This window comes from Cygnus olor, chromosome 11 (assembly GCF_009769625.2).
Source record: "Cygnus olor isolate bCygOlo1 chromosome 11, bCygOlo1.pri.v2, whole genome shotgun sequence".
Taxonomy (NCBI): Eukaryota; Metazoa; Chordata; class Aves; order Anseriformes; family Anatidae; genus Cygnus; species Cygnus olor.
In genome coordinates, this window is record NC_049179.1 from 5,878,014 (window position 1) to 5,905,566 (window position 27,553).

General features: G+C 38.9%; 1 protein-coding gene and 1 long non-coding RNA gene across 9 annotated transcripts in view; one reads left to right on the forward strand and one right to left on the reverse strand.

Moving 5' to 3' along the window:
* The window catches only part of OTUD7A (OTU deubiquitinase 7A), a 121,510-nt gene that overhangs the window by 23,983 nt on the left and 69,974 nt on the right, over positions 1–27,553 (reverse strand). For 3 of the 8 annotated variants that reach the window (XM_040570487.1, XM_040570485.1, XM_040570486.1), the window contains exons 5-8: positions 20,694–20,846; positions 16,623–16,777; positions 6,311–6,493; positions 2,801–3,019 (exon numbers count right to left, since the gene is read on the reverse strand). In XM_040570487.1, the coding sequence (XP_040426421.1) occupies positions 2,801–3,019; positions 6,311–6,493; positions 16,623–16,773 (553 nt within the window). In that variant the 5' untranslated portion in view covers positions 16,774–16,777; positions 20,694–20,846. Of the gene's footprint in view, positions 1–2,800; positions 3,020–6,310; positions 6,494–16,622; positions 16,778–17,481; positions 17,565–18,125; positions 18,752–20,693; positions 20,847–27,553 lie in introns of those variants that run through there. The other 5 variants (XM_040570489.1, XM_040570484.1, XM_040570483.1 and 2 more) reach the window with 5 other exon arrangements.
* LOC121076288 lies at positions 21,907–25,615 on the forward strand. The gene is made up of 3 exons (XR_005823446.1): positions 21,907–22,829; positions 23,642–23,779; positions 24,717–25,615. It is a non-coding gene; the product is annotated as an uncharacterized LOC121076288 (long non-coding RNA).

Below are 27,553 nucleotides of genomic sequence, written 5' to 3' on the forward strand. Positions count from 1 at the left end.
TGTGTAATTCCTTTCATACAGACCTCATTTAAGATCATCACCACCCAAGCCATCCTCCATGAAAGAACTACCCTGACTGCTGCAAGAGCATCCAGATCAGCCTGCATACACCCTGCAGCCTGGCCTCATTCCAGGCAATAACGACCAACTGAGTTTATATGATGCACAAAAGCCCCAAATAGTCTTACAAGTGCACTGTGAATCCTGATGTCTACGAGAAAAAAAAAAAAAATCAGAAAGCAATCCTCTAAACAGTAAAGCATACACTGCAGCAGCAGAGAGTAGGTAAAGCATTCTGCCTTTACTGGATCTTTCCTTGCTAATCTGACACAGCATTACTGAGCAGAACAGGAGTTTTGCTCAGTTTCTGTACAGGTAGGAAGTAACCTGAACATCCTTTTACATATAGATACAATGGCAGCAAGTGCCTGGGCATCTGAAAGGAGAATTTAAAACCTTTTTTTTTTTTTAAATAGACACCCAGCTCATTTGGGCACTTCAGACAAAATGTGCTAGTCTATTAATAGTACTTTTGCTATGTTTTGTGAATAGTAAGCTACTCTGTGTTCCTAACAAAGCTCCTCCTTCTCTTGCCTAATCAGCTTTTTTTTCCTCCTATTGAAATTCATGCCCTTAAACCAGAACAAAAGCACACACATCTCTTTTCCTTTAACAGTATCTCCAGCCTTAGCTATTAAAGCTTCAAGAGCTTCAAGTCCTGTTTTCTTCATCTTCATCTCTTTTTTTTCTTTTTTTTTTTTTTTTTTAATAGATTTTGGCCCTTTGCTGGGAATGCACCTTATCCACGAATATTTTGATGTAAATGACCAAAGCATAGTCAAACTGGGCCCTCTGTTGGTAGGAGACAAAATGTCTCATGCTGAATGTCTTATTAATTCATGTTCTTCATTTCAGACAGTATGTCTATAATAGGCATGAAATAAAAGGAAAAAATATTTGCATGTCTTAAATAAAGACAACAAGTCAGTTGTTTACATGTAGTCTTAATTTTTTTTTTAATATTCAGTTTCTGTTTAACTAACTTGAACTGAACAACTGTTTCCCAGAAGTTCTAATTTACTTGAATGAAATGCTCACACAAGTAAATTATGTCCACAGAGGTTACAAGAATACCTGTGATCAAAACTGCAAGCACAACGGTCAAAACAGCCTCCTCTTCAGCTTTCCAGATGCTCTTGGAAGAAGCCACCTTCACAAAACAAATAATAATGGGGGGACTCACAGGCTTCACTCAGTGCACTAACCAGTGTCAGGAGCAAAACAGTTGCTGATTTTTCCCACTTTCATAATATTTTATAAATAGTCAACAGAAGGACTTCTCCAGTGTGAATCATAGTACTGCCCCAATTAAAGTAATGTGAAGAAATTAATAATTCATTCTAATTGTCAGAGAGATTTGAGAGGAATGCCCAGAGGCAGGAAATTCTCAGTAGTTTTCAGTGGTGTACTCTTATAAATGTTCCTGCTTTTCACCTGTTGCAGTGGTTTCGGACACAAGATTAGGAGGTAAGACTGCTGCTCTCCACTTCCTTACCTGTCTTTTCTACATTAAATGCCTGATCTGCTTATGAAGCAAATCCTGGACAGCTGCATTTCAGAGTCTGATGTTCTGAGACAAAAACCAGCACTGACTACTGGCTGCAGACCAAAAACCTAACCCTCTCCTTTCTATCTCCTTTTGTTCTGTATTTGTCAAGTTTGTCCATCCTCCCATCTCCTAGCATGCAAGCTACTCCTCCCGGGATCTCAGTCCTACCGCACCTGTCCACATGAGATTTTTTGGACCAATGCATCTGTCCCTGTATCATCCAGTCCCTAAATTACACATTATTGTACAAATTGTATACATTATTACTAGTAATACTATTATCGTTATTATTATTGTTATTATTATTTTCCTGTCTTAATAAACTGTCTTTATCTCAACTCAAAGGCTTCACTTTCCCATCCCAGAGAGGGAGGGGGGAGGGTGAGCGAACGGCTGTGTGGTGTTTAGCTGCCGGCCGGGTTAAACCACAACAGTCCTTTTTGGCGCCCAACGTGGGGCACGAAGGGTTGAGATAACGACAGATTTGACCAGAGTGTGTCAAAGCTTAGATGCATTTAGTTACACCATTTTGAAAACAGAGTCCATATTTCAGTGAATACACTAAACGTTCACTATATAGATGTATTCATTCCATGGTTCGTAAATAAATTTTCTATTTCCTGGGGCACAGATAATATTAATTTTAAATACATTTTCTTTAAATCTTTCAAAATGACTTAAAACTTTACACTACTAATAAATCTGAATTAAAATCAGAATTTCACTTTTTTCATGGCAATAATGAAATACTACTTTCACGATCTTCAGTTCCTTCTTACAGGACCAATAATATATAAGATGTATATTGAAAAATGTTTCTCAAGCTACAATAGAACTTGAAGATGTTTCCTTCGTTAGTCACTGCAATGTAATTTCCTCATGAGCACTAGAAGCACCAGCCCCCTTGACCACTCGCCTTTTTCTATTGCCCGACCTCCCTATCAGTCCCTCCTTTCCTTCCTCCCACACCATCTTTGTTTTATTAAGCTGATTTAACAGTTTTCTTTATAAAGCTTTAAGAGAAATAGAGGATCTGGAAACTTGTCATTTTGCAGAGCAGACTGATTTCTTTTAGTCTCTGACATTTATTTTCCCATGCGGAATGCACAAACTCCAGAAATGAGGCATCATTAAGAACATCAAAGCAAATGTCAGACTGCCCAGCTGCTGACATATGAAGTCCTTACCCACCTGCTTGCTCCAAAGCAACCATTGTAGCCTGCTCAATTAAGTCACGTTCAATGAAGCTTCTGAAATCTTCACTGTACACACTAAGGTCTGGTAGCTGGAATGTGTAGATAGGCATCTCCAAAGGGAACTGTTCATTGCCACACTCGTTTGCTACATGTGATCGAGCAAGAGAGACTATGGCTGAGCTGGCGTGAGAAATGCCTCTGGAAAGCCGCTTCTCTGTAAAGAAACCAGAAAGATGATATAGCCTGTGAGACTACACTGAAAACCATTCAGCACCGAAAGTCTGGTGAATGCCTATTCATCTCACTTAGGAATGTATTCTGCTTCCTGTTTGTTTCTTTTTTGGGGTTATTTCACTATGGCAAAGGATTACTTAGTTATTATTACAAATCCCTGTGGCAAGTCATAGATGAACTTTACTCTTCTAGCAAAATAGACAAACAGTAAGGACATGAAAGATGACCACTTCTACTAAAAAAAAGCTGGAAAGTTTTTTTGTTTTTTTATGTTTCCAAAGATGTATCAGAAGAAACATTTACTGGCAGATGGACGATAATTTGAGAGTTCAAAGCATTAACTGATTGACTTGTGAATGTAAAATACAGCACCCTACAATCACTTCATATCAAGTGCCATGCTGTTTTAATCTCAGGACAGTCTACCTGAACACAAATTTTCCATCATTATGCTGAACTTAAGACAAACTCAGTTTTTAGGCATGCGGTTTGTGTTTTTTTTTTTTTAAATCCTGATCCAAGGAACAATACACAGTTCAAAAAGAGCAATGAAAATAGCAAGTCTAGTATAAAAGAATGATATTTTATCTAAAACAACTGATCTAATGTCTTGTGATTTACTGAACTTCTTTGCTGACATATGCCATATATGGAACAGCCAATAATGGGTTGATAAAGCAAAATAAGCATTGTAATGTTAAAGGGACAAAATACTACTACTGTGTAATTTTAGTTTACTGCATGTCCTCAGTTCTGGTACCAGCAAATGGGTAACAGAAAAACTCGTGTACTACATTAACACTCTGAAAGTGTTTAAACCACAAATCATTCAGTTAAAACTGACAGAAATATTTTTGAACACGGGAAAACTACAAAACTTGTAACAAACTACAGACACACTGTACGGTTTAGTAATACAAAGGGATTAGAACTATTACAACAAGTAAAAGGTTTCAGATAGCAATTTTAAAGGGAATTAGTTAAACTTCAGAAAGCAATTTCATTTTTTAAATAGACAAATTGTAGCATTGCTCGGTTTTTGTCTGACAAACTGCCTACTACAACAAGTGGGGGTGAACAAGATTATGGTTTGATTTGAATCGGTAATTTAATTCTTATTTTATAAAACAACAAGATTAACTGTAATGTGTAGAATATTCATCTGCGAAAAAGAGTATTTCCAATTCTGCAATCAAGTGAAAGCATCATATTTTGCAAAACATTAAATTGGTACCTGAGAGCAACAACTTTTTTTGTTGTGCGTGGGGTAATGCCTTCAGCTAACATCTGCTTCTGTTAGCTGATAAGCATAAACTGATGACAATTCATTAAGGAGGAATAGTTGCCTTTTCCTTTTGTACTGTAAAGCTTCCATGGAACAGCTCTAATTCCGTGGAAGCAGTTTAACTTTTGGATTAAGAAGTTTATTTAAAAGTTACAATAAAAGTGGCTTATAAACTGCAAGATGCAGGCCTTTTCCTTCTTTTGCTACGTGTTTTGGCCAACAACATGAAGTAGCCTAATTAAAGGATATTTATATTACTCTGTGTTCTCTGCAGGGACTGAAACGTTTCTGTTCATTGAGTCCATGTGCTGTCCTTACGCCAGCACATTTCCTTCATCACGCAAAAACTCCACCCAGTTGTTCTGGGGTATCATTTCACAGTGATGCAGAAACCACTGCTAGAGCATTTCCTCAGATGCCCAGAGATAGTTTCCCTCTGTTTAGTTTCTGGCCTGTACTCCTGTTTATATCTTTTAAAACTGAAATGAGTATTTTGTACCCGCTTGGGATTTATGTTCATCAAATGCTACTGGTCTTCTCTCTCAGAAGTTTAACATTGAGCATAAAGTTTCTTTCTGCACCTGAGGAGTGGCACTCCTTAGAACCATAGTCCTGTTGCCTTTCTGTGCTTCAAAGAGAATGACTTCAGGTCTGCCAACAACTTGTACTCACTCTATCCATCCTTAACAGTGGAGATTAACCTAAACTGGTCCATCACAAGACCCTCCTTTCCCTTCACTGCTCCTCCCAGAACATCCTCCTCACTCCAGTTTCGGAGCTTTAGTCAGAGATGGCTCAAAGATCATGAAGGACTTCAGTTACGCATCAAGGTGGTAGCAAATTTACTGTCAGTCCAGATGTTTAAACCAAAATTACACCACACTGCCTACTACAGACAAAAATATCAAACAGACATTTCTGTGTAAGACTTGACAGTTTAATAATATGGATTTTTAGAGTGAGCTAGATCCTAATGAGGACGGAAGCAAACAGCTTTATCGACTACAGCGAGCTACTCTTCCTCCCTTTATCTGTATTAACTCACACTTTTAGGAGTCATAAGAAGCACTGCAGCTCCTTTTCTACTGGTGGAAGTTTTCTATTTAAAATAAAGCTTTGCTGATACTTGTGATAACTGATGCCATTTCCTGTTTAATAGAAGGCAAGAGCTGGGAGAAAAAGGGAAGACTTTCTCTTCCTTTAATGACTGCATAGAAAGCCCTACTGAAATCACCAAGGTAGTGCTATTACGTCCCTACATGAGAAGCTGTCAGGCCTTTAGATTTACTTTAGTGCAAACTACAGTTCCTTGATAAATTAGTATGAAAAAGAAATGCATTCCAACAGTCTGAGCAAAATAGGGGTCTGCAATAAAACCTATAAAAGAACTGCATGCAAGAAAGTAAATTCTAATGCTTATCATGCTGTACTGGAAATCAACTGCTAGAGGTAGCTGACTCATTTTTCTTCTTAAGGTTTAAATTTCTATTTGGTGAGGCTTGAGTAGGGCTGTTCTTTCTTCTGGAAAACCATAAAAGAACAAGATTTTAGAACTGAAATTCATAGATTTCATACACACTACTCACATACTATGAAAAAGAATGCAAAGGTTGAAATGCCACTTTAAAAATTTATTATTATTATTAACCTTTTTTGGTCTCATGAAGCACAGAAAACTACATACAGTAGTGGTCTTTGACACCCTCTTATTAACTCCCTTTATGCATACCACAGGACTGCTTAGGAACAATGCATTTTTGTACTTGAATTGCTCATTAAAAACGTAATTTGCAGAGCTGAGGAAAAGTTCATGACAAATGAAATGTGGAACACAGGGTCCAGTAGCAGTACTGCAAAGCCCATCACAGTAACACAGCTCACAGCCTGAAGGACGATGACTTCCAGCTCCCCGCAGACAAGCATAACTCACCAGCAGACAAGCTAGAAAGCTGCTTGCCCACAGAAGCCCCCAAGAAGAGCTCTTACCTTGAGCAATGTCATCCTGCCTCTGCAGGCAGGGCCGCTCAGCCTTTGTCACCTGAGGGGGCTGCTCTGGCTCTGGCTGCTTGCAGTGCTTGCCCTCGTTAAACACCTGCGGCAGGTTGGCGGTGTGCACCTGCCGGAGCTGCTCATAGTCACTCAAAGCAGCTGTCAGGTCCCAGTTTTTGCCTGCCAAACAGCAAAAAGACATTCTGCTCATGTCTGTACGTCACCAGGCTTGGAACCTGGAAACATCTTCCTGTGCACGTAAAACATCAACTTCAACAGAGAAATCATTCCCACTTAAAGCATCAGCAAGGAAAGAGAGGTTTCCTTGGATAAAACATTTTACAGCTGCACCTCCCCAAACAAAAATGCAGTTGATAAACACCTTGAAAGTACACAGCAAATGGGCAAAGATGTGAACCTTTTTTTCTATTTTATTTTTCTTATATCTTATTTCCAGTTTTTTTTTTTTTTTAAATGTGTTCTTGTTTTGTTTTTATTATTTACCTCTACAGAACCTGCAGCCTTCTGCATCCATCCACTGCTGTATGTTTGCTTGTATTTTTTGCAATGCTTCAGCATTTCCATTTTCAGGGGCTGATCTGACCTTATGCTTTTCTCTAGCGCACTGACCACACTCAGACTGTAGTGACTGTCTCTCAGTTGTGTCACATCCTTTTACATTCTTTACTGTTATTAAAAATTTCACATTCAAAAATAGATTTTTGTCTAAATCACTGAACAAACTAATAAAACCTCTGTGGAAGAGAGTGAATTGTGTACAGACAACTTAGAAATTTAATTAAGTAGGATTTTAAACATTACCTTTTGCACAGATTTTTGACAAAACAATCCAACTAAACAACGGGTTGGTGAGGTTTTTTGCTTGTTTTTAATTTCAAAGCTCTCTTGGAAAAGTTTGAGTGACCTCCTGACAAAGTCCTGATTTCTTTCTGTTAGTACATTTATTTCCATCTCACTCTGCATTTCAATAATCTGATCAGCTTGAAAACTGAAATCTGAAAGAAAAGCACTAGGAACCTTGGAGTTTTGCATTTCATTGGCTCAACAATATCACCTACTGATTTTTTAGAACTCTCCTTCATAAAGATAATAGAACTAGCATCACTCAGGCTTTGTGATAGTGTTCACAGTGCTTAGACATCTTTATTCACCCTTCTTTTTCCACAATTAGAACTGGCCCAGAAATCATGAATGGAGAAAAAGTGTCCATTATTTATTTCTTTTTTTTTTACGTAGTGTTTCTCCAGTCAAGTCTTCAGCTCCGTTGTGCTGTGAGGACAGAGACCTCTTAATGCTTTACATGAGTAATCCTTGCTTGCTCCGAGTTAAGCACATGCTTTGTCAGATCACACCTGACAGGCTTTACTAACAAAGATCAGGCACCCATTCAGCAGCCTACACTAGTTGCACTGTTACTAGATTTTATGTTTTTCAGGTGATAACATTCAGGTGGCAAGACCTGAGTGATGTGCTGTTACTCAGGCTTTGTTTTTTGGTTTTTTTTTGCTTTTTTATTTTTGCTAAAATGGCATCACTTAGTGGCATTGCAACAGTTAATAAATTCGTTTTCTTTCAATTCTTAAAAACAGTCATCAGAGAAGGAGAGGACACTCATCATTAATTAGTAGGAATAGCAAGCATGCAATTACAAAGCCACACCCACAGCTTTCAAATATCCTCCTACTCCAATATGTTAAAAAGAACATTTGAAAGGTCACCAGCAATTCTTGGTATAATGATAAACAACATGCCAGAAAGGATGCAATCTGAGAAGGAAAGATCTAAATAGGAAGGACCACAGTGAAGGCCAACCTGCAACAACACACATGCAGGACTTCAGCAAAGGAAATTTTAAAAAGGGCAGGAAACGCAGTCTAAGTCCCTATCAGGACCAAAAACATGTAAGAAAAAGGATGCGGAAGGGGAAGGGAGAGGTTAGAGATAGTTAAACAAATTGTGATGCAGCCTGTGTTGACAGTTCAAGAACTGCTAGTGCCTATATCTAAGAAGCAAAAGCAATAAAAACATCCAGTAAGAATGAATGTGAAACTTTCACAAAACAATAAAAAAGAAGCCAAAATGCTACACAGCTCAGAGAGAAAGTGACTTGAAAAAAATTAGATGTTGTATTTACAAAAATAAAAATGAGGTCTGTAGAAGCACAAAAAGACGATGCTGAACTAAGCTATGTGGAAGAGAGAGCATCGTTTTTCAAAATAACAAATATAAGAAAGCAAAATTAGTATTTTAGCAAAATGGCAGTAAAACTGAAGTGAACACACCTTCTGGGATTTATAACCATTCTAATCAAATACAGTATTTGCCCATCTACTTTACATTCAATGCCAGTTTTTTGTTGTAGTTAATGAAAAATCACATGTAAATGCAATAGCATTTAGAAAACAAGATGACGACGACTGGAGAAATGGTACCAAAAATGTAACATTTTTGCTAACATTTCTTAAACATTTTACTATTATTGTGTATATAATTTACTCATGAAGTTGAAAAAAAAATCACAATCCCAGTATTACTAACACTAATGCAAAGCTCCCACTGAACCAACCCCCTATTAAAAAAAATAACAACAACAATAATCAAACTAAGCCTCCCTGCCTACAAAACAGGGTTGAAGGCTGTGAACTGCCTTGCTGGCAGACAAATCCTGTTTTCAATGGCATCCTGATCATTTCAAAAACTACTGCAGAGTCACTACTTTGTGACTCTCATAATCCCAAATATCCCATACCATGGTATGCAGAGGTGTTCTTGGAACAGCAGCTGTCCCACAAATGGGAAGTATCAGCTGTGAGGTGGGAGCAACAGCATCTCTTTTAGCCCATGATTCTCAACCAGCATTTCACACGAGACTGTACTGTGACTTGGTAACAAACCAATTAACAGGCACGTGAGCTTTCAGCAGGAATGCGTGATTCATGCTGTCCTTCCCCTTATGGGGATACAAATGACCTGCACAGAGATACAGTCTGAGATGTTTACAAATAACCAGACATAAATCCAGTATTTGGCAGGCTGTATAAAGTAGTTTTAAGTACAAAATCAAGGCTCTTACTCCATCAGTGTTCTGTGCCATCCTTCAGCTTAGACTTTGAGCAGTTAAGCATGGTAAAAAGTAAAACTATTAATTTTTACGTCATTGTCCTCCTTCCAATAAAGCAGGAAAGAGTTCTTAGCTGAAAGTGTTGGCTACAAGGCTGAGAGGAGAAATGTGAGAATTCTACATTAAGAACTCCTCATGAACAACGATATGCCCAACATGGACCAATATGTGGTCAACTGCAGCACGAGAACAGTTTTTGTTCCTTGAGTTACATGGGTATTCAATTTCACAGCAGAATTCAAAAAGGCTTGAAGGCTGTGAACTGACTTAGCTCTCTAAAACACAGGAAACACTTTAAAATTCTTCCTTTCCCTATCTGTCTCAACTTTGTCCTGTCTAGGTTTGATGTTAATTTCTGTGCTTGTAATACCCTGTATATTTAAGGAAATGGAAAATGTTCACCTTTGACACAATGGGAATTAAAAACTGAGCACTGCTAGTATATTTTGCCACAGACAGGACTTCTCCCTGAGTACTTGCATACCTGGGTGTTTTGTGAGATGCTGCTGGGAGACAGGATTCATAATTGCCAATAATTATGAGATCTTCAATCTTATTTAGGACCAAAAGGCAAAATTATTACCTTTATACAACAGGCAACACTGTTCAATCATTCTAATACCTTGACCAAATCTACACTCGGGAGCCCTTACTTAAATGTCTCAGCTGAACCATGACCAACTTCCATCTTTTTAATGCAGCATATGTTTCCAGGTGTATGTGCTGGTGAAGTTACAAGAACTGTTCTGAACTAGAGGAGTTCTGGCATTTTACCCTCACAATTTTATAGGAAGTTTTTTCATAGGACTCTCTCCAGATATTTAGAATTTGGATTACAGGTACAAGGCAAAGTTATAAGTAATGTAAAAACAAACAAAACGTAATTCCAGGAAACAAGAAGTGGCTACAGAATACACTAATACACCTTTCAACTGCAAAAGCTTTTTACCTCTTTGGTTATTCCTAGCTCCTAGGAGCTCTTTTACTGGATAACAACATTTATTTATTAAACCTACAAGTCAAAAGGAAAAGATGGATAAGCTAGAAAGGCTCGGAGAAATAGTAACCAACTTCTGTCCCTCCAGACTATTAACTAATTGTTAGTTTTCATTAACATAAAATGATCTTCATTTTGTGCCACTACACCAATGGACAATGATTAAAACTTCCCCCAACTTGACAGCCATATAAGACACGAAGTCCACCATCGCCTTCTTTCCCCTGTAAGGAAGTCTGTTGTGCTAATAAAGCAACACACAAGGTCAGGTAAAATCCCGTCATTTCTTCCTATTTGGCATGATGCAGATTAACAGAAATACTAACAAGCACACAGCAAGAGGAATTTTAGATCAGCTGTATTCCTTCTGAAAAGCTTATATGCAAAACTAGGTTAATATTAGACCATAGGATTTAAAATGAAATTTAGGTTTGGTTATCAAATAAAATAATGCAGCAAGGACATTTTGTTAACATTTTCTCTTTTTCGGCTAGAATGCAAACTCACTCAAAGCTGAGCAGACAGCTGGAAATAACCATTTTGATCTCTGTGTAACAAGACATTGATAGCTGCTCAGCTTCCTCTTCCCTTTGCCAAGCCTTCCACAAGAGACTTATAAAAGGAACCGTCTAAGGGAGAGAATAGGAGGCTATTTTGGGGGAGTTGGTTTTGTACAACCACATGACAGTACTGTAAATTTCTCCCTCCATTAATTACATGCTTTTCTTTGAATTCTGCTTATATACACTATTCTCAGAGGGAGACCATGTTTCTACTGCATCTCTCAATTTCCATGGGGTCAGTATCCTTTACCAGAGACATTTCTTGACTAGGAAGTCAATCTCCTGATTTCTGTTAGCTGAACTACACATTCATTACCTCAATTAAGCTCTACATAAAGCTGGAAATAAACACCAATTACTTTTATATATCTCTGTTATACTTCACCATTAAACAGTCAAGCAGAAAAACAAAGGTATCATCATTTATACAAATAAATGCTGAGTTATCATTTATATAAATGAATGAAACCATTTATACAAATAAAAGCACAGCTTTTTAGCTAAATATACTATTTTTGATGCAGTTTGGTATCTTTCTTATTTTATATTTGTGTTATTATTGCCACTGAATTTCACAAATCCCTCAGTTCCTGATAGTTGTCTATACTGTTGGCATTTTAACATATTTCAACCTATGCCTTTTCCCTTATCCCTTAAAGAGTCCTCCATATTAACCAAGTGATCGTTGCTGTGCACCTGCTGCTTCTGGAAAGCTCACAATATGATAGCTGATTTATTTGTGATCTTCAAGTTCCTCCACACCTACACAGAAGGTCTGTCAATACAGAAGGTCAACATTAGAGTTTTAGGTCAGACAGCCATGAAAACTTCTCCAATTATTTTTGTTTTCATACATGTAGCAGCACAAGGCAAGTGCATGCTCCCGGCACAGTGGAAGTAGAAGACTATTTCAGATCACTGATTTCTCTTTTTTTCAACTAGAATCAGAAAGGAAAACAGGAAGTACAATAAATTTTTTCCACAGACTTCTTACGTTCTTAAAAATCTATTCTTATATCTAAGGTAAATCGCCTCATAGATCATCCCTATGCTGCAGCAGACACGTTAAGAGGGAAAGCTGGCTATTAAAGTCAGTAGTGAGCATCATTATTCTCACAGAATGCAACTACTAGTGCTTAAGCAGAATCATTTACGCTGATGTACATCAGTACACGAGGAATGTATCTCTGAATGAAATTAAAGGCTCAGGACATGCTTTCGGTGATCAAGCACTAAGCACTGAAAAATACAGAAGCAGAAAGGCAAGTTAGTACCAAAACCAGAGACCTGAAATCGTGGTATTGGTGACCTGTACAATCAAACAGCAACAGAGGCAGAGTTCCCAAGTACTGAAGATTGAGGGGACAGATTACTTCATTCTGATGCAGCGTTCTGCTACAACACTGTACATGTAAGTGAATAGAATATGGTGCTTTTCTAGATTTCTAATTTCCAAAGACAAGGCTAATCTAATGAAGACAGTGTAGGTCTTAATTACACAGAACATTTTCAGGCAGGTTGGCTGAATAAATCTGTTTTTGTTTGTGACATCCCCCCCAACTCCTATAGTCTTTGAAAGCATAGAGACAAAATCTTGGGTCTCTAGGAGATGTTTTTGATACAGAGTGATCTGCTTCAAGCCTAACTGATTCCTGAACCATGTCAATGTGTAATATCAGATCCAGTTTCCATGTCCTCAGAGTCAAATGCTACTCAGAGAGCCGAGCAACTGTCAGAGTCATTCTACCTACTCTGTAATTTGCTGACATATGTGGTGCTCATATATTCTCCTCAAGGCACAGTTATTTATTATCTGGTACAGTCAGCAAACATTTTTTGGTGTCCTTTTATTTCCATAGGGATACATTAATTATCCTTTACTTGTCTCTTAATTATTAACATAAAAACATCAGGATTAATGATGTCTCGGAAATGCCATGAATTTGAAGACACTTATCTGTAGATGGCCAGGCTCTCAAAAGTTATTTCCCACTGGGTGTTACCTGAAAGTCTCTGTAAGACTAGAGAAGAAGGTACAAATTGCTATCAAGCAAGCATCCTCCCTGGAGTCCTAAACAAGGAGGAGGAATACTGCAAAGTCTTGTAATCATAACCAAGCTGACAGAATAGTGCTTCCAATTTTAATAACTCAGCCATAATAGTAGCTAAGAATTTTATCAGTGTTGATAAAAAGCTATTCTTGTAACTGAAAAGAATGATGAAAGTAACCTGGCTGGTCCAGAAAACACGCTGAAAACATACCCTCTCTAGTTGTAAGCCTTACCCACTGAAAAGAATGGCAGCAATGCAGATCTGCAGTGCTTGATGTAAAAGTTCCTGAGGCATAAGGACAACTAGTTAATGCAGACCTGGGAAAGTCTCAGAAAGTACTTGCCACGCCAGTTCCCTTATTTTTAACCAGTATGCTGTGAGGTTCCTACAGATTTTTGGTTTGCAGGTGACAGCCACATCTAATGACCTTTTACTGTTCCCTTTCTGCAGAATTCACCTGTTTGCAAGGAAGTCTTAGAAAACCAAAGTGTTTTGGAATAGTCAAGCTACAACATTTACAAATGAATCAAGTCATAAACTTTGCCACTGTTATATTGAACTTGGAAAAAGGCCTTATTGTTTTCAATATTTATACACAGTTGAATTTAAAAAATCACTGAATTAATAATAACATCTGTGACCTATTAGAGTTTCTTAGGCAGAACTATGAAAAACAAACCCATTTTTTAATTTTAATGCAGCTTTTTAAAGCATTTATATCTATTTTCAGATGCACATGGCAAAGTTCTCATGCTTTGATTTTGAGTCTGTGAAATGCAAACTCCATAAAAGTTAAGCAAGTACACAGAATTCTAGAATTGCTAACTTTGGAATGTCAAAGTGGGCACAGACTGACCACAAGCTCCCCGTGCAATACCAAGGCAAACTTAGCCAAGGATACAAACAGCAGCATATGTAATGTAATTGCAAAAAGGCAAGCTTTGCTCTCTGTATAACACTAAAAAGGTATATACCCACAAAGCCAAAGCATTTCTTTCTACATTGCTTTGAATGACAGAGAAAATACAGAAACATAAAGTGAGACTTGGAAATCCATGTTTAGCTTATCAAAATTAGATAGAAAAGAAACTGAATTACACCTTTATTATTATTTTATGATACTAATAGCTGGCAAAAAGAGCTAGACACAAATTAGAACCAAGTCAAAGTTTATAAAAATATGAAAGGACTGCAAATACCTTTTTCATCTCTCTATATCTTCATTTCAAATTAAGAATGGACACTTCATGGAAGGTGTGTCAAATACAACAAGCAGAATGTTTTGGTCAGACAACGAACTGTGCTCAATACAAAGCTCAACAGAAATAAACTGCAGGGATCATACCAGATGGTCTACACAAGAGTGGAATTCAAAAAAATTTCCACAAGAGTCAAAGAAAGGAAATGTTATTAGAAATGGCTCTGAAAAAGAAGTGAACCTTCCATAAGAAGCACAATTTGAACATTTCAGTCTGAGCATGTAGTAAGAAGAGAATTTGTGAGCAGATCAGGAAGAGAGAAGGGCTATGAGGTCCTATAAGAACTAAAACTTGTGATTATATGGAAATGAAGGTCTATACAAATAATCTTTTTTGACTCAAAGTTCTCTATTACAGATGTTTGAGGAATACAAATTACAGGCAAATCTTGAAACTTCTCAAAATGCGTACACTTGTTTTCAAATTCTTAATTGAAGTTAGTTTTCTGACATCATTCCAAGACCAGGTGTAGGACATTTGTAATAGCTTTGTGCATCATCACGTGGGAGGTTGCCCTTCTGAATATTTTTCATCTTTACAAAGTTATTTCATGGCTTTCAGCACTGCTCAGAGAGTCCAGAGCACGGAGAACACAGGTGTGCATTTCAGAGTTCAGGAAGAAAGGTCTACAACATTGCCTGGACATTACTTTGAAGTCCTCCTGACCCCAGATCAGATGCAAACCTAACAGCCCAGTGAGCACTCTGCAAACTGAGCTAAACAAGGTTGTGACATTATCTGCATTTTATCTGGGGGAAATATATGATTCTAGTGAAATATATGATTCTATGATTCTAATCATATGATAGCAGCCACATTACAGCAGCATGTCAGCAAGAGCCTGTCAACTCCACGCTGTAACACCTGTGCACTGTGACAGCTACTTGGGACAGTAACAGTGGTGTCAGCATGGCAGTCTCTTTTGTGTCCTTTTTAGACAAGTAAGAAACCACTGGATAAATTATTGACCCACAGAATGAGACATAGCCAGTGTTAACAGCTGTTACACCAAATGCATCCATAACTACATGTGAGGAAATGTTCCTGTGAGCACATTCTTGTCCAGAACTAGCAGCAAAGCATTTTACCTTGATATATTCCTGTGTAGGAGGAAATAATTGGCACTAAATGCATATGCCTAATAGCCTGTTCAGAAAATTAAATTGCTCATTCCCTATTTCTTTGTTAATATGTATGGTGTGAATTTATTCATCTCCACAAATTAAAAGTACAACACAGAAAAATACTACTCTGTATTTATTTGGACGCATTATCCTTTATAGCACGGAAAAGAAGTAACACTTCTGAATCACCTCTAATATACAGAAACGCTTTTCAAATTTTGGCAATTTTCTATCAGCCCAATAACTGACAATCTGTCCCATTAGTGCTGAGAAAAACTTCATGGTGTTCCCCACAAAGAACTTCTAGCATAAATACTAAAAAGTGAAACTGCTTTTGCAAAAAGTAAATACATACCCCAATGTTTACCCCCAAAGTCTGCTGTGGTTGTTCAGTAATTACTCTGATTTAGCATAAAATTTCTTGAAATATACTAAATTAAAAATCTTTCAGGGAAAAAGTCCAATGTGCATATACCTAGCCCACAGAACTGCATGGCAATTGACATAGATACCACCAAGTCATTTCTAACTTCCCATCCTCACAATTTTGGCTGGCTCACATCAAAAGAAATAGAAAAAAGAAAAAAAAATACCATTAAAAATGCCTTCAAAATCAAAGCTATTTTTCCACTTTTAGGCTTATAAACTTATACCAACTACAATAACATTACTAAGAACACTCAGTTATTTTTCTGCTACAGCTTCTTAGATGTTTTCCAACCTAGCCATTTGACTCCCACACCGGTTCCAACCAGGCATGCATATTAATCTCGGCCTCAAAAACATTTCTGGTTCCTCTCTCACTCTACAGTAAGACCATCTCAGACTCAACTTAGCTGCTTTGCCCAGCGAGCCAAACATTTACAGCTGCTTCTAGGCAGCTGGAAATGACAAAATTAAGCTACAGCCCCATTCCCTGGGTAGGATATCTACATTTAACACATTACCGTTAATAATTTTAAATTCTGCAGTCTAAGAATTTATTTTTTTAAGGCTTTTGCTGAAAACGCCTACTCTGATAAAATCTATAGTCAACTTATTAGGAGAGTTGGCTTAACTAACCAAAATACTAAGAAACGTCTGTTTCTAGAGGCTCAAGTTCTCTTTTTATTACTGGTTCTTGCTTTAAGAAAGCTGTGAAGATAGGAAATATTTGTGTCCTGAAAGCTTACCTTCCAGTAAGTCTCTTGCCAGACCTGGTTCTGCCCCTGTGGACCGAACAAAGTCTGACAGGACTGCATCCATATCAAGAGTCATGTGATCATCCAGAGATGCTGCCAGGCACGCAGCAGCAGCAGGACTCGCCGGTTGGCTAGAAGGCATCCATCTGCCAAGGAGAAAAGGAAACAGAATTTGGGAATATATGCCAAATTGATGTAAATGACATTTTTCTTCTCTGCACCAAACAAAACTAATAAAAATGCTAAAACATTCAAGTTACTACATTAAAATAAACAGTATTTGTCATTCATCTCTGCCTTAGCCTAGGAGCTCTTGATCACTTGCACTGTCTGCATGTTTTTCTGTTTCTTAACATTTCATATTTTAATTTTTTCTTATGTGCAGCTTCTAAGTAATTCTGCAACTCAAAGACTCCAATCCAGCAAAGCATAGGCATGGTTCGTTCAAAACACAGAGATCATATCATTGACTGTAAGGACAGAACTGTTCGTACACTGAAGTTTAGCAAGTATTTAAATGTTTGACTAGTCTAGAGCTCTTTTTTGCCTTACTTAGTAACATACATACAACAGAGCTTATTATCTGTTCTTTTATTTGTCTTGTCAATACCACTTCCATAATTTATAGTTTCCCCATTGCACCGTGTCTGGCTTGGATGCAGTTAATTTTCTTTACTAACTTCCAAATTTGTGACTAACATGGTGCTGATAGCACATCAATGTTCTGGGCATTGCTAAACAGCGCTTACACGGCATCACAGCCTTCTCTGTTTCCCACCCTGCCCACCCAGAGGCTGGGGGTACACAGCCAGGACAGGTACCCCCAGCTGACCAAAGGGATACTCCATACCCCGTAAATGTCACGCTCAGCGATAGAAGTGGAGGAGACTCTTTCCAAAGTAGCTGTTGCTTGGAGACTGGCTAGGCATCGGTCTGCTCGTGGGAGGCAGCGAGTGAATGTCTTTGCATTACTTGCTTTCCCCCCCACCTCCTCTTTCCTTCATTTTAATTAAATTGCCTTTATCTTGATCCATGACTTCTTCCTCACTTTTGCTCTTCCAATTTTCTCCCCCATCCTGCCATGGGGTTAGGGTCTGAGCAGCTGGTGGGTGCTTAGTTGCTGGCCAGGATAAGCAAATTCCAGGGCTTCTTAATGTCTGCTTCCTGCTTCTCCTCTTTGCTGTGTTCTTTTCCTTACCTGGGAGACTTATAATAAAAGCAATGGCCTCAAGTCTAATCCGGTATTTAGCCCTTGTATTGCTGCCATCCCAGTACTCAGGGAACCATCTTACGGAGACAACTAACAATTACACCTTTCTGCTCTTCTCCACGAGCCGGTTTGTGGGGAAGTTGAGAATGGCAACTCCCCCTTCTCCTCAAGGGTTTCCTGCCTTGTTGTGATGGCCCTCCAGTTTCTCAGACTTCCCTCTGTAACCAGAATGCTCATACTATGCAGAAACGTTACAGCTGTCATCCAGGTGAGGGAATTATCACCTGGCTGCTCTCACACTGGGATACTGAGGCCCAATCACGAATGACAGGGTCATTAGCAGCCAGCATTATCCTATCTAAGTGCCGGGGAATCAGCAGAGGGACCAGAAAATGGACAACAATCCTCAGTCTCTGCAGACAGCTCCTGGTGAGTGTGAAGGCAAAGTCTCCTCTCAAGGAAGACCTTGCCAACTAGCAAGGCAAGCGGACCACAACGGAGGAAGATATCCAGCGTCTGAGGCAACTGGCAGTGGTGGAGGTGCTTTACAGCAACCTGGGCAACAACCAGTCCTCCAAAGATCCATAGGAAGTCCATGTCACAGAAGTTTGTATGGAACACGCTGACACCATAGGCCAGCCCCGAGTGCTAACGGACAGACACCAAGGTTCCACCCGTGGCTAAACTGGCCTGCCAGTGCCAGCAGTCAAAAAGAATGTCTTTCTCCCTGACTCCGTGGGCCTGCACCTACCCACAGCCAGAAGGCAGAGATTTTGGAGCACCACCCAAAGAGGTGACTCATGCTGAAGAGGCCTCACTGTACAGTAAATTGTCAGAAAAAAAGAAACAACATGCTCATAACCAATGGATCCTGTCGTATTGTGAGAAACCACACAAACTAAGCTGAAGTGTTTAGTTAGTATTTAGCTGCTGGCTGGGTCAACCCACCACACATACTTTGTACTTTTGGATAAGGAATTCACATTTTCTCCTGTTCCTTCCAAAATAATGCTCTCTTTCTCACATGGCATCAGAAAACAACATTTTTCAGCTTCTGCAGCAGCTTTCATTTCAGAGCACTTCTTAAAAACCTCTCTTAGAAAGCGCAGAAGCAGTGCCTTTTCCATATAATATAATGACAACCACACTAAGAGAAAGCTGCTCCCAATCCAATGGCTATACTCCTGTTCACCAGTACAAGTCAAATGGTTCTGCCCAGACTGACAGCTCGAAGCCCTCTCCAGAGATATTATGAGACTGAGCTCCTGTCACTTTCTGGGAAAAATGACGGCATGACTTTTTGCAGAACTCCTGAAGCATCATAATCAACTCTGCACCAGGCTAAGACCCAGCCTGTACAAACCATGACCTTTCCACTTTTGTGCTGGATTCCCCCCCGGCCCCAGTAAATCTTAGCAAGACTCCCACAAAGTAACTGTCGTGGAATATGCTGTACATTGCTTTTTAAAAAGAAAAGCTCAAGTGTATAAAGGTGCCGAGTACAAACTATTTGATTGTCATACATAAAGTCAATCACAGGTAAGCAGCCTTCCTCCAGTAAATGAAGTCCCAGTTAATAAAGCTCAGTCAGATAATTTTCAGGCCAACAGTTCTACAGAGTACAACAAACACCGCAGCTGAGGATCAGGTCTACATCTAGCCTCCTCTAGTATAGTATTTCTATAGCTGAATCTTCATTGGAGAAATCATCTCCACAAAGCGAATCAGCAACAAATAAAAGCACTATAAACTCTTGGTCCGACTGAGGCCTGGCTGGGAGATGCAGAAAGGAAAGGCCTGGCAGGATTTCACTCTTCTTCTCCTGACTGATGGAATTAGAGCACTAGTTAATGCAGTTAGTGTACACAAAGGTCTTTACTGCTTTTACTCAGTATTTCTACCTAATGCCAGCCCCGACCCACCCATCTATCCAGGGCTTTCTGAAGTAGTTGCTGTGTAATACCAGCTCAATCACAAGAAAAAAACACAAACGTTTTCCCGCTTCCTTGTCCAAGCAACAAGTCCCAAGGCTAAGCGATGCTCTGTTTCAGCAGCTTGCTGCAAAAACCAACATGGCACCCGTGCATCATCGTGCCAGGGGGCTGCAGGGGCTCTGTGAGGAGAGGGGGGCTGCTGTGGGCCACACATAGCCAGCTGGGGCCAGCGCAGCAGCAACCCAGGGCAGGGCACAGCCAAGCCCAGCAGCCACGCTGTGGTGCCTGTCTGCAAACGGTCCCGCTTTACATCCAGTTAGAAGGTTGGTTTGGGAAGGAAGAAGAGAAAGAACGAGGTGATGTTACTGTAACTTAGCAGTTTTGCTTTATTGACAACCAATACTGTAGTTACTGTGCAATTTTCTCCTGTGTTTTTAAACAGTCTGGCAGGGGCAATCTTACTTACCAGGGTGCTCAGAACCACCTTCAGACCCATCAGGAAGCAGATAATTTCTTGCCTCAAGTGAAGCATAACACAATGTTGGCATGGGAGGCTTTGTTGCCAAATCCAGGGCTAACAAACATCTACCCTACTGGAGCTTGTACTTGCCTTTTTTTTTTTCTTTTTCTTTTTTTCCTGAAAAAAGTGAACTCTAGCTTTCTAGGCAATGTTCTCTCCGAATAACAAATAAAAATTAAAGCAGGTGCTTCAAGAGCAGCTGGTGCTAGACATGCTAGTAAGACAGCTGACGTTCAAAACCGAGTTATGCTAAAGGTATCTCTGTACTTCTACTCTGCCTGCATTGCTGTGGAAATAGTGCAAAGCAAAGCAAACAGGATCAAGTTAAATGATACATACTTAGGCAAAAGCACGGGTCTTACTTCCAAGCTTGTTATTCATTATTGGTCAAAGTTTACCTTTAAACATGAATTAGATCTTTCCTGTTAATTCCTCCTCACAGGCTCAGCTGCAACTTTGCCAGGTGCCAAGGATAAGGATGAGCATGGAGGTTTCCTACCAGGAACAGATGATACTGGCTCTTGCTTGTAACACAGCTACAGAGAAATAAACTGTGGGAGAAAAAAAAAAAAAAAAGGTAAACAGTTGATTTCGCTGTTCCCCAGAAGTAATGCAGTCCTTTCCTAGTCCATTTCTTACCCTCCACATGAACACGAGGAGATGTACCACTCTGCAGAGAGCACCTCCCTACCAAAGCTGTTCCCCCATCCCGTGCTGTAATGAAACAGCGCGAGGGATCCTGGAATGGCTTCCCGATTGCCACTCTATGCTTTGGTCCCTTGCAGACACGGCCGATGTTGTACTGAAGTCTGCATGCCCCAATGCACACACATGCAAAACCAGATTCCTCTGATGTTTGGTTTTGGTGACATTGCTCGAAACCAGCAAGTAACAGGACTTGTTTAAAGTACATCATATCAGTCCAATAGACTTCCTTAAAGTACTGCGATGAGGGAGATATAGTTGCCATTAGAATACTAACCTGGAGGATCTTACAAACTGCCAGGTAAAACATGACTAAGTCCTGTGATTCCTCACTTTGATCAGGCTGACAGCTGGCATACTAGCCAGTGTCCCAGCTGATGGTTGTTAACTTCTTCAGACAAGTTAATTACCTGATTATAGTCAACCTTAGAGATTGGATGCCTTAGCAATTGCTTCTTTCTGCAAGTACGTACCCAGAAAAATATCCTTCCATCTCAGGAGGAAGGGGTCCTCACTGTCCTCAGCCATGAGGACTGTGAAGTCCAACTAATTCAACGTGTCTAGGATATGGTTATATTTTTCATTAGGAAATCAGATTATACTGCTGTCAACTCTACCCATTTCACAGCTGGCCCTTACATTGGTACCTCTGTATGTTTCATACTTCTACTTCACACTTCTACATCTATACTTTTATACTAATTATACCACTGTATCATTACATTGGGGCTGCAATAGGAATAGCAGGGAAGGTGATCCTTTCCCTCTATTCAGCCCTGGTGAGAAGCATCTGGAGTGCAGTGTCAATTTCTGGCTCCCCAATACAGGAAAGACATGGACAGACTATAGCAAGTCCAGTGAACAAACTACACATCTGGATCACCATGAGACAAGAGATACATTTCTAATAGTTAACAAAGACAAGGCAGTAACAGAAGGAAGTCTAGAAATATGGAAAAGGCTACTCAAAACACAATGCTAGCACTTGAGCAGAGAGTATTACCTTAGCAGATCATGGCCAAATTTGGCATCAAAGCTTTGTAGCAATTGAAGCCTTTTCTCTGTTTCAATACAAATGCAGGACAATAATGCTGCTATTATTTGATATACAGACTCATGCAGAGATCCGCTATACTAAACAGAACCTAACATTCATGCAAAAAGACCACAAGAAATGTGATCCAATGAATTTCCTTCCCAACTATGAGATAAATCATAACCAGCATGATGGAAACATATGGATCAAGCTAAAAGAACCTGCTGCAGGTGAATGATATAAAGCATTAGTTAATTTCAGATACTAATCAGAAGTGGCTCAGTAGTATAATGACTATTGATTTAAAATGCACCAGCTGGGCACTCAAGGACAGTCCCTATGTGTGGAGGCCAGACTGCTCATAAAATTTGAAAACTGAAGTGTGTATCAGTCCAAAGAAGTCAGTTCATGAGTTGCCTCAATATCGCTTTTATTTCAATATTTTTAACGTTAGAATTGAAAAGACATCCCTTTAGCAGCTGAAAAGAGGACTGAGCTCCGTGCATCTATGACATCAGCCAACACCTCAGAATTGCCTCATGATTACATGCCCGCCAGAACCCAGTCAGTAACCAGGCTGACAGAAGCATGTTACTCTTCACCCATCCCAGCAAAGGTTATGTAAGCTGCCTGTGAAGATCTTTTCTACAGATGAAGCTCCTTCTGCTAATGTGTATATAGAAAACTGGTTATATCTGTGCATTGACAGCTGATGAGATTGTGTGTAACAAAGCCAGAGACAGCACTTGCTGTTTTACTGAGAAACAACAATAAAAAATGAAATATTATCCAGGTACTATGATACAATGATAAATAGCTTTATGGTTAGAAAAAATCTGCCTTGTGTTAGGTGCTAAGGAACCACACCTGATGGAGACCTCTCAAATCCATGACAGTGTTGAGGAACAAAGTTTCTAGCTGAACACTCCTGTGCACTAACACTATACATGTCTCTAGGCTCTGAGTACATGTGCACTAACACTACACGTCTCTAGGCTCTGAGTCCTCCAGCTGTGCTTAGAGCACCTGCACAAAAATATCTATGCTATTTAATTTGCCCTGCTACTCATCAAACCTAAATTAACAGCACAACCCGATTTAATAGTGTTTATTCAGACAGATTTGTCTATAAGATGGAAGGGTGAATGCAGAAATATGTTAATGAATGCCGAAAACTTAGAACTGACCCACTGCTGATTACCTGAAGTAACACTGGCTCATCGGTTTGGGCTACTTAAAGATGAAATAAGACATGCAGGGCTGTGCTGACTGGAACTGGACTCCTGCACAGTTTCCTGGCAAATTCAAAAATTTCAGCAGTGCTGAATTAAGCACATAAGAGACAACTAAAATCTCTGCTACACGTGCAACTGAGGAGCAACCTGCTGTGGAAGCTCATTCCTCGCACATGGGCAACGCCTCCCAAAGTCTTTACAACATTATAAACGGGATGCAGTACTACTAAACCCATGAAAATAAACAGCTTTATTAAAAATAAAATTAATTAAAATGAAGTCTCTAAAGGTCAAATACTAGGTCTCCTAACTACAGCAATATTTTGCTGTACTAACTATAGAAACTGCTTCTCTTTTTTATTTCATTCAGCAGATGTTACCATTTCTAGTCACAATTAGCACAGAGGCAGGTGATCTGGCTGTTACTTGAACTACCACACCATGAAAAAAAACTTTTACAAAAATTCCAACTATGCGTGCTCTACACTGAAAACAACCTTCAGAGTTGGTATGTTCCTCCCTTTATAAATTTGAACTAGCCCTATTTTTATTTTTTTCCCCCTGGGAAGAGCTGTTTTCTTAGCCCTCTGGGATTTAACGGGGGGGAAAAAAAAGTCTTTCAACAATTATTCTCTTTGCCAGAAAACTACTATTAGCTGTGAAAACACATCCAGATGGAATAGATTGTTAAGCAAGAAAAGGAAAGAAATTCTGAGGAAGCAGGCAGGCAGTGACTTAGTGCGAGCTGGGAGCTCAGGACCAGATGGCGACCAGACTCACTGTTCTCACCACATGAACCACCTCTCACCTGCAAAAGCACCACCACCACCTTTGCTGCTGGTGGCTAGTCGAAGCATCAATGCAACTTACACTTGAAATCCAACACACCCTTGGAGCAGATCTAACACACTTCGATATTACACCACCTGTCAACAAGCAGCACTCCTCTCATGGTAAAGGTATTGGCATACATCTATGTTTGCTGTTTTCCTTTCACATGAGTTACATATGATAAACGAAGAGCACTTTGTACTGAATAGAGATGTAAACTATTTGACCCTCAAAGCACAATGGAGACCTTGGCTTTCTCTCACTCTGTAGCCAAATTTCTGCCCTAAATAATTCTGTATTTATACAATGCAAATACAAGTAGTAATGAAGGGGAAACATTTGTTGCATACTGTAAGAAAGAGCATTTTGAAAGGCTTTAAAGAAGAGGGACAGGTAGGTTCTAAATGTTAAGACGGGTGAATAGGACCTGAAATCAAGTTAATAGAGTCCCATACATACCTGATCTTTTCTTCCCCTTGAAGTACCTGTCTCTTAAAACAGCCACTCCCACTCTTGGAAGTTCAGCCTTTATCTGAATCTAACTTTGACCTCTTCAAAATCAAAGAGCTTTATGCAGGTACACAATATAAAAATCCTTTTTTTTTCCCAAACAGGTGCAAAGAAATAGGGCTAACTAATGAAACAAAATCAAGTATGTTGAAACAAAACCCACGCCTAAGGAGTACAGATAGCTGTTGACGCAGAGGCGAAGAAGTGAAAGGAAACAGTTCAAGAATGGACAAACGTTCAGAAAGACAATCACTAAGCTGCAACTTAAATCTTCAAAGGGCAAAACAAGCATCTCCAGCAATACGCCTGAACTCAAATCTCTAGGAAGCCAGTGGAAATACACAGACTGCTTTAAGCCCATTCTGTCTGTCCCCATCCCCACCTCCCTCTCCTTTTTTCCCCCCATGTTTATTTCCCTCCAGTGCGACAGAGCTAAATACTCCATTAACATTACTCACTCCTCTCAGCTGGTCTGGCAACGCACAGGCTAAGTGCAGACCCCTTGTGTTGAATGTTCATGCTCCTTTGATTTTCAGTAGTTAAGTCAGAAAGACCCCATCTGCGCACAGCTCCAGACTTTGCAAGTAATTCTTCCTGACATGACGTATTTGATGTAGAATGTCATAATTCTACCACCTTGACAATATCATTAAATTGAACCAATACACCAAATGAGATAAATTTTATTAGTGAAACATCTAAACTCTTTGAATTAAGGTTGTGCAATTTTTCATTCTTTTCTGCATGTAAAATGTATTTACTTACAGTTTCACATAGACTTCATTTTTTTTTTTAGTAAGCCAGAGATATTTATTAGGTTATTACATTTCTAAAGCTGCTCCACTTTTCATTAGGTAACATTTTGCCAAACATTCATATACGAAATAAAAATTATTGAGCAAAAAACTGTAATTAACCAAATCCATTAGGTATTTGTTTAGAAGCAGAACACCAGCTTTAAGATGACTGGTATTTAATGTAAAAATACGGCTCTTAAGATTGTCTGGTATGAATAGTATTTGTATGTGAAAATAAATTGTTCAAAGTGTTTATCAACCAAGTAAAAAGTGATTAACTATAAAGATACAGGACCTGTTTGAAATATAGAAAGAAAAAAATCTGCCAAGACCAGCTGAAAGGAATTACACTGATTTTATTTTTTTTTTTATTTTTTTTTTCAGCAATCAAGACACAATTTTTAAAGTAATGAATAGTGCAGTATGCTTACAGGAACACTGCCACATCCCAAACATGAAACAGCTCCTTATCCTTTACGTGGGTTAACTTCAACACTATTTTACACAGACTGACTTCAGTTCAGTAAACTTCTTGTAAGCAGCATAACACTTCAATCATGCTTTTTTTTCCAGTGTTTCCTGGATAGCTGGGGACATTTATCCCTAAGCACACCGTGTGTATACACAGATATACACATAGGTAGAGATAAATGTCCCCAGCTATACACATATACATAATATACACATGATATAGTCAGGTCTGCATCCAAGATGTACTTAAAAAAAAAAAAGAAAATTATACATACAAGCATGTTTCCATTTTGCAGTATCCAAAATAGAACTAAAAGGTAAAAACAAAAGACAGATATTGGCAAAGCCTCTTCTGGAACACTGAGAGCAAGTTCAGTAACTCAGAAATCACTTCAAACTGAAACAGATGAAATGAAAGGCTGCAGAGCATCAGAAGTTAAGCATTTCATCTCAGGACAAGTGACCCAAAGAGCCTGGCTTGCAGAGCCTAAGAAACCACGGTAGAGAACTGGGTAACTGTTCCTCATAAATGCATCAAACCACAGAAAAATACAGTCCAGAAATAAAGGCAGGGCTCCCAGTGACAGAAGTACTGGGAAAAAAATATTGAATTATTTTGTAAAAATAGGGCTACAGAAGTGCACATAAAGTACAACATAACATTCTGAAGTAATATGAAACCAGTCTGAAGAACTGGGCAGTTTTTGTGCAATCCTGTGGCCTATTTTTTTTTTTTTTTTTTTTGACATTTCTGAATAAGCTGAGTTTCTAGGTAACCCTTTTAGGGGTTATTCTCACAGGACCATGGATTAAGATGGTCCACATTCCAACATTAAAACAATTTCCAAATGAGAAAAGCCCATATTGAACCTTTTCCCTTGCTCTGGATAATTTCCACCTGAAAAATTATATAAGCAAGTTGCACCCATATAGGAATTCGCTTACTTCTGCAGTAGATTACATACATATGGAACAGACATAGGTGTATATATACAAAGAGAATATAAGATTACAAGTGCGATTCTTCCTGAAAATGAGTTTATATACTCATTTACACTGGTGCAAAACAATACCTTAAATTTACAGCAGTATTTTATATCCTCTTGTCAAAGGTGGCAATGATTACACATGAAGAACTGGTGTAAGAAAAAGTCTTCTCCTCCCTAGTTTCTCTTTTTCTAACTAGCAAATGTGTAGCTTATATTAAAATATGGACTATATTGTAACTGTTTGTCTTGTATGTTTAAAATAGAGTATATAATACAACCTATCAATAAAAAGATGTGTGATCACTTAAACAACTTCAACTTAGTTGACAAGCTGTTTTTTTCCCTCTGTAAAAAAATTGTCCCTTTTTTTTTTAAAAAAACATGCCTGTAGTAAAATATGTAAGCACTACCTGTATGAATTCAGACATCTTTACTATGATGACTGCGATTATATTTATACACACACGTGTATATATATAAATATCAGTACATAACCACAAAGCTAAATTGTAACCCCATTTAGTTTTTTGGTATTAAACAAGCATGGCAAATGTATAGAGGTCTCAGAGTTAACAGCTGACATAACAGCAACGTTATTCTCTACGTCTACAATTATCTACCTTTAAGAGGAACTTAAGGCAAGTCGACTTTATTTTCCAGAATAGGTGTCTTGTTTTCTTCCTT